The 7,997-nt window shown below is 39.2% G+C and overlaps 1 protein-coding gene across 1 annotated transcript; it reads right to left on the bottom strand.

Moving 5' to 3' along the window:
• Nucleotides 1-4,935: 4,935 nt before the first annotated feature.
• Nucleotides 4,936-6,441, bottom strand: LOC104773635 (F-box/FBD/LRR-repeat protein At1g51370-like). Its single transcript, XM_019242711.1, has 3 exons — nt 5,545-6,441; nt 5,317-5,457; nt 4,936-5,229 (listed from the first exon to the last, which is right to left on the bottom strand). Exons 1-3 carry the CDS (start codon nt 6,439-6,441, stop codon nt 4,936-4,938), a joined length of 1,332 nt encoding a protein of 443 aa, XP_019098256.1.
• Between the last annotated feature and the right edge of the window lie 1,556 nt (nt 6,442-7,997).

Below are 7,997 nucleotides of genomic sequence, written 5' to 3'. Positions count from 1 at the left end.
ACCAAGATTCTCTTCATGGTGTAGGAGGTTGGGCGCAAGGTTATCTCTCTCCAAGAGAGAAAGGTGGAGCCAAAGTTTTCTGTATGGTGGAGGAGGTTGGACGCAAGGTCCTCTGTAATGACCCGTACCAGAAGTACGTATCGGACGGAGAAGACGTGACCCAAGGACGTGCAATATCCTTGGAAGATGAGGAAACGAAAACCACGAAGATTGAACGAGTGACTTGCAAGAGAAGTTACAAGTCCAAGAAATGGTCCGAGAAGGAAATGACCGTGGAGAAACGGACGTCAAATGACCATAGGACCAGAGTGGTCGGAGTCACGGACGAGAGTTCCGGAGATAGACGCAAAAGTCCGAGGTTACGGACAAGAGGTCCGGACATGGACAAAGAAGACCGAGGTCACGGACGAGAAGAGTCAGAGTTACGGACGAGAAGTCCGGGAATGGACGAGAAAAACGGAAGTCACGTTCGGGAGGACCGGGGAGTGACTCGAAATTACTCCGCATATGCACAGTTTTTGATTTTTGCGGTCAAGCGCGGGAGCTTGGGACGCAAGAGAGACGCAGATGGACGAGGAAGTGAAAAGGTCTCTCTGCATGCAATAGAAACGCCACGTGTAGCGCGATTAAGTGTGCTCCGACAGAGAGTGAGATACACGCGCGCGTGAAAGAGAGTATGCATCAGCGACATGCATAATTTTGGACATTTGTCACTTGATTTTTGCCACCTGCCCAGCCAAGAGAACGAGAGAGAGGGCTATATATACCCCCTCACTCTCTTATTTTCGACCAAAACTCTCTCTAGACAAACAAACTTTACCAAATTTTTCTCTCAAACTTTTGAAGAGAAAATCTCTTGATTTTCAACCAAGAAGGAGGAAGAAAGAAGAGATGAAGGTGAAGCTTAAGAGCTAGTGGAGGTGCTGTCAGATCGGCATGGTGTGGTAAAGCTCAATCGGCCAAGATCTACAAGCTAAGGTGAGTTGAGACTTTGGTTGTAGATTTGTTGTGATTTTGTGAAGAGCAAGTTAGAGATCTTGCTCAAGGAGGTGTATTAGCTCTCTAGCTCTTGCATCGGCCTTGTTGAGTGGTTGTTTTTCCTTGTTGCATGTAGATCTAGATGATTGCATGTAGACATTGGTGATTTGTGGGGTTTTTATGCATTCTTGGGGAAGAATTGCATTTTTAAAATTTAGCTGCAAGTGTGAAATGCCTTGCATGTTAGTTTTGTGGGGTTTTTATGCATTATTGGGGAAGAATTGCATTTTTAAAAATTAGCTGCAAGTGTGAAATGCCTTGCATGCTTAATTTTGGGGTTTAATAGATTTTAAAATTGGAGAATTAATTTTAAAAATTAGCTGCAAGTGTGAAATGCCTTGCATGTCTAGTTGGAGAAATTAGAGAAGTGTCAAGCATAATTAAATTATTTATTTTATTTTTTGGCTTGAGTGGTTGTGGTGGTTATCCCTCGTAGACTGTGTGAGAGATCGACTCATGAGAGGAGAAATTTTGGTTTGGCCATGTGAGAATCTCCTGGGAGGAAAGAGCTGCATGTAAGCCCTAAAATTGAGTTAATTCCTCATGAGTGTGGATGTGAGACCAGTCTACGGTATGGGCTGTTTTGGTGAGGCCATGCGAGAATCTCTTGCGAGGAAAGAACCGCATGAGGGCCCCAAAACCTGAGAAAAATATTCACATGGTCTTGATGTGAGATCGGACATGGTGTATCATTTTTGTGAAGGCATGTGAGAATCTCCTGGGAGGAGAGAGCCGCATGCATGTGTGAATTTGAGAGAAGTGTTGAAAATTAATTGAGGAAAATTATCTAAAATCAAACTTGGGGTGAGGTGCATGATAGGTTGCATGCATGGGTAGTAACTTAAGTTGCATGCGTTTTTTTTTTACCTTGCATCTTAAGCTTTGGGTGATTTGTGTGATTGACTGCTTGTTTGTTTACTTGCTTGTATGCTTGTTTCTTGCTTGCTTGTGTGATTGTGTGCTTAATTTTAGTGTGGTAGACATAGAGTTAAGTGTGTGTTCTAGCTAGAGTCTGAGTCGGAGTCTCAGGTCGTAGCTAGAAGTCGATCTCTGTTCCCATCATGAGTTGAGAGGTGAATTGTCCGGTGAGCTAATCCAGAGGGATCTCATGTCGGGACAATATTTCGGTGTCTAGCTAGCTACTAGCCCGAACCACATGACGATGCGGCTTGTGTGAGTCCTGTTGGTTACATGTGTGGTTTCAACGCGGAAGTTGTGAACCTACGGTTGGTTACCTGTGTGGTTTCAACGTGGAGGATTTTGTTGTCTGGTTGGTTACCTTTGTGGTTTCAATGCGGAGTGTGTGGGATGGGACAGAGGATCGAGGGGCCCCAGGATGTGTTGTTGTTCCTAGGAAGTGAGTTCCTTAGGAAGTGAGTTCCTTAGGAAGTGAGTTGCATGCTAGATATCAAGCGTTGATGGGATCCGCTTGATTGATGCATTGCATGTTGAATCTCAAGCGTTGATGGGATCCGCTTGATTGATTTGTTTTGGTAGGACTCACGCGTTGATGGGATCCGCTTGATGGTCCTATTTCATGAGAAGTCTAGGGTGGTCAAGTGAGTTGACGCACCGCTAGCAGTTCCACCTTGCAGTGAGTGCGGGTGAAGTGGCGTGAAGGCCAAGTTAGAGGAGAGACTAGAAGAGTCAAGTATCTTGATTATTCTAGGTTGCTTGTTTGATTGCTTGCTTGTTTGATTGCTTGCTTGTTTGATTGCTTGCTTGTTACGCTTCCGCATTGCGTGCTTTGTTGGGGTTGTTTGGGGTAGTGGGATGAGTTGAGATAGCATGTTAGTGGAGTAGCATGTAGTTAGTTGCCCAACTCACTGAGTAATCCTAGTTTACTCACTCCTCTCCTCATTGTTTTTTCTTGCAGGGAAAGTAAGTGGGTAGAGTTGGATTAGGAAACCGGATAGGTTGTTTTCGTGCTGTGTTGCAAATCCGTGTTTCATAAACTTGATGTTTTATTCGATTGGATCTGACTGTTTTCTTGAATGGCTTTATTGATTGAGAACCTTGCAAGTATATATGTATTAAATCGTGATATTTTGATATATAATCGGATAAGTGGTATGGTACGGTCTAGTCCGGACCAGCATAACACCGTGCGCGTTCTATAGGGTTGCAAAGCCTGAGGGGCGTGCGTAGCGGATGGGCGGCTGCCGGCGGTCCGGCTGGGGATCCTAATTCGTTGGTGGAACCTCGGCTGGGTTGTGGGCGGTTGACCTACGTGACACTCACCCGGGCTGTGTCCCGGTTTGTCCGGTCGAGTGACAGGGTGCGGTTTGGGGGTGTTACATCCTCTCCACAAAGAAGAAAAGCGGAGCCGAGGTTCTCTTCATACACTATTGTGATGATACATCATTGATTAGTATATACTATATAATATATATTTTTAATTTGAAATATTTTTTGAGCCAACAATTTTAGTGATTAAAAAAACTATTCAAAAGTGAAAGTAAAGAGACATATAATAGTTAGCTTATTGTGTTCAGATATACATTTTCTAGGTGGTGGTAAAAAATATATTTGTAACATACAATATACTTAGGTATAAAAAAAATATTTTTAACCGTAACATATATAAAAGATTTAGATAGATAGAAATCAGTGTATTATAGAAAAAAAAAAAGAAAATTTATAAATAACTTACAACAAATTTTAATATATTTTTGTTAAATTTAATTTTATTCACAAAACTCTAAACCCGCACATCAAGCGGGTCATTATCTAGTCTAGTAATTTATATACTTTTTCTATTTACTATTTAACATTGTTAGACTCTAGAGTTTTATTATATGGGTTCAATGATATAGGTTGGATTTTTATTTATTTCCATTTTTTTCTTCATCTTATAAATAAACCAAGAAACAGAGAAACCGAGAAACAGAGTATTAGAGTACAAAGGTGCAAAACAAAGTTACAGATAAAGGTAAAACCTGACTATTCCAGGTCTTAAGAGTAACAAACTCGATTTCTTGCATAACAAACAACTCGATTTAATTCTTGCAAAAATACATAAAATAGTTCCATAACAACAATTCAGATTTCTTGTGTACATCAAATACTTATAAATCAGATGACAAGCTTCACATGTTCTCTTTAATTTTTACTAATCAGATGACAATGACTTGGCACACAACCAAAATATGCTTGGACAAAATGAGGTTCCAATTTTACCAAACCAAATCAAATCAAGAGGCCTAAACCTGCATTTTGTATGGCAAGAGCGATTTGACATTGCTAAGAGTTTTCTAACACCTGAAACAGATATAAAGATCAATGTAAAATTATAGAAACGCAAAATTCCATGGTTTTATTAAGATGCATACATATGTTAGTCTTTATTCGTAAACATTTTGACACATATTAAGACCATCATTTGTTCGTCGAAACAATAAAATGAAGACCATACAGTAATTTGTTTACAAATGTAACAGTTCAAAAATATATATCTTTTCATAAATATAGCATTTGCAAGACTCTGAAACATCTTCAATGGCTTGGGGACAAATTAAAAAAAAAAAAAATGATTGCCCAAGTTTCTTGAGAATTACCCAAGTTTACCTTACTAGTTCATTTCAGCGACATAACTCTCGTTATTGAAAACTGCATTGACATAGAAACCTTGAAAGCAACTTGATGTATGATCATTAATATCTAACTAGAAATTGGAATCCATCTTCTTTATTATAAAACTTCTGGCTTTGCTTCTCTGTACTTCAAACAGCTTCCTGCTTGATTAAATAATGAAAGTATCAATCACATATTCACATTCGAAATAGGGCTGGTAATTAATTGGTGATTATTACATGAGCAGCAACCACCTAAAATCATTTTTTTCTTTTCGCACATAGCCTCCTAAAATCAGAATTTGCTTGCAGTTTTAGTACATACCTAAAGAACAAGGACTTGACAAGCGCTAGAGCATGATCTTTTCATTGCAACGAGTTCTGTAAGGTAGTCACACTTTGACTTTTCCCTACGGCAAACATTGAGCCTTAGTTTCTCCAGGATTGTTGAATTCTTCAGGAAGTATCTTGCTAGCTCCATTTCTCCTTCATCTTTTATGAATGAAAGTTTCAGTTCGACAAACTTAAGCGATGATACCAAACACCGAGGCACTGCTTCAAACACCACATTTGGTTCTCTCTTCTCCTTATCACGTATGGATGAGTACCTGAATAGATCCTGCAAAAACAGGAACAAACCAATAAATAAAAAGTAAGAAACCTGAGTAGAGAGATACATGAGGATTAAAGCTATTAATTAAATTACCAGTATGAGAGATTCTAGTTTTGTGCAGCTCTCAAGAAGGGCTGGAAGCATTTCAAGATCACATACAGTAAATCTAGCATTCAAGCGGGATAGGTTACGAAACTGACGCACTGTTCTCGATTTAGAGTATAGAAAGAATTCCTGGCAAAACAAGTTATGGTGAGAAGTTATCGGAGGATTAAAGCAATTTTTAAAAATAAATATGCTCAAATGTTAAGATATGTAAACCTTCAAAATGTCACTAGTAATAACTAGATCCCTGACCCTCCGAATATCGGTGAGGATATCGCGAACCACTTTTTTAGGAGGTCTCACAAAGTGGCCGTGGCGCATCGGTTGCAAATCAATATCTAGTTTGGTAGGGAAATCCGAACTGATGATCTGAAAGTCTTTTGTTGAGGCTATCTTAGTGCTCAGACACTGGAGTAGAGGTGCATCGATAACAAATCCACTAGACTCATCCATATCCATGTTGATTCTCTTTAGCGTATGAGAGCGAACTTGTATTGCATTATCATTCGAACATCCGAAGATTTTCAAATCTTCCAGAACTGGAGAGCCTGAGATAAGTTTCTCAAGTGTGGTATCACTAGTAAATCTAATACGCTCTAAATGCATGATCTTCAGACAAGGTAAGGAAACATACTCGGCATTAGGCAAGCCAGCCCATTTGAGTCGTAACTGTACTAGTGTCTCACAGGTATATATGCTCACCGGTATCTCATCACTTGAGTAATAATTAACATCAAGATGCTGAATCTTACGCCTAGTCACAGCATTAATCCATGACTTAAGATCACATATACGATGACGATAACCCAAAAATAACCGAAGTTTGCGTATCCATGACTCCCTATGGGAATCAAAAAACCTTTCAACAAAATTCAAAAAGGCATCGATATTTGAGAAGTTATTATGTAAGAAGTCGTAGAGGCTTAAGTCCAATCCAGGAACCGATTGCCAAAGATATCTCCAACTTTTGGACAAAAGACTTGTTCTAACAGCATCCTTGGTAGAAAGACGAAGAAGTATTTCAGATATCAAAGGTTCGTGTAAGTTGCTTATCAAATCTTCCTCCTTTAACTCTTTTTCACATACTTTGGTTTTCTTCTTTCTACCCACCATTTTGTTTTTCTTCACAAAACTCCATTATATAATCTGCATCATCAAATTTAACAATATATTAAAACTGAAAGTTACAGAGCAACCAACTAATTAATTTCGAATGTAATTTACGAGATACAAGAGTAACCAAGAGAGAAGAACTAACATTACATGCGAGGGATTGTTAGGTTTAGGGTTTTCAACCTAGAAACTAAAGGATGAGTACAAATCGAATAACTTTGACACAAACGCCTTACCGTTTTGTAGCTCTTACTCGAAACGCCTTGCTGTTTTATATTTAAACCAAGAAACAACCAAAAGTCCGATTGGACCAAACCGGAAATACCCACTTTTGTGCAGATATTATATCCTGGTTTCAAATTTTGATGTCCGAGCTTCATGGAAGAAAACGTACATGTTCAATACTGGAATTAACATTATATATTTACCTTGAAAGTGTCACGTCTCAATATTGTCAATTTGTCATATCCCTGACCTTTGAAATCCCGAGGAGAAAACTTTGGAATTTACTTCCTTCATCAATTAACTGCAAACTAAAGCCGAGAGCTATTATCTAAATTGACGTTGGAATCTCAATTGGTTATCATAAAGCTTTCTGATATGTTACCATCAATGCTCAAAAAACATAGTTGAGAAGCATCACTCACAGTTTTTGAACCAACATTACGTGGACAATAGCCTACATTTATACGTACTGAGCTTCTTCGACGACCTAGAGAGCACCCGAAAGACTTTTGCATTATCAACTACACATGTGGAAATATCTAACTCCTTCAGGACAGGGCAGGATGAGACTGTGAGACAAGTCTCTCAAAAAGAGTCTCATTGGGATATCGAACAGTGTTTAAGAACATATATAGTCTTGAGAGACAAGGTAATTAAGGAACAAAACTCGATCGGCATCAGCTAAGGCCATCACATGAAACTTTAAAGATACCAATGCCTCAAAAGTATAAATGTATAAGGTCTCATAAAATAACTCATGTGGAAGATCTGGCTGAAATTTGATATGTAGATGTTGGATCTAAGGCTTAAATCTGTCACCAAAACTCACGAAAGGCATTGAAACTCTGGGAACTCTTGAGAATTCAATTCCAAACGAAGAAGCTCAGTACATATTTCATGATAATCCCTAGCAAGTTTTTCTGCTCTTAAGATGTCTAGACGTTGAGACTCACATATCAAATCATAGCATTCATCAATGAGCAATGGAGTATCCAAACTAGAAGTATCTTCAATGCATGGCATGTGAATATCCTCAAAATCATGAATTTCAAGGGTGGAAACGCATGTACCTTCTATTTGGCTTGGTGGAACCCAATATATTACCTTTTCGTAAGCATGAGCTTCCCTAATCTCTGTGAAAGTGGGCTCCCTCCCTTGAAGTACTGCTCGATGTGAGATGAGATTCAACCGGATCATTGCTGCTAAGTTCCTCCTTGTCGTTGTTGGATGCTCCATGTGAAGCTCATCCAACTTAACTTTTTGATCCGGCGTAAGAACACTCTCATCGAACGGTGGCTCCACATAATGCTCATCTAGGATGTCTTCATCAA

The sequence above is a fragment of the Camelina sativa genome, unplaced genomic scaffold, assembly GCF_000633955.1.
Source record: "Camelina sativa cultivar DH55 unplaced genomic scaffold, Cs unpScaffold00599, whole genome shotgun sequence".
NCBI lineage: Eukaryota > Viridiplantae > Streptophyta > Magnoliopsida > Brassicales > Brassicaceae > Camelina > Camelina sativa.
This window is presented reverse-complemented; position numbering and strand designations above follow the sequence as displayed.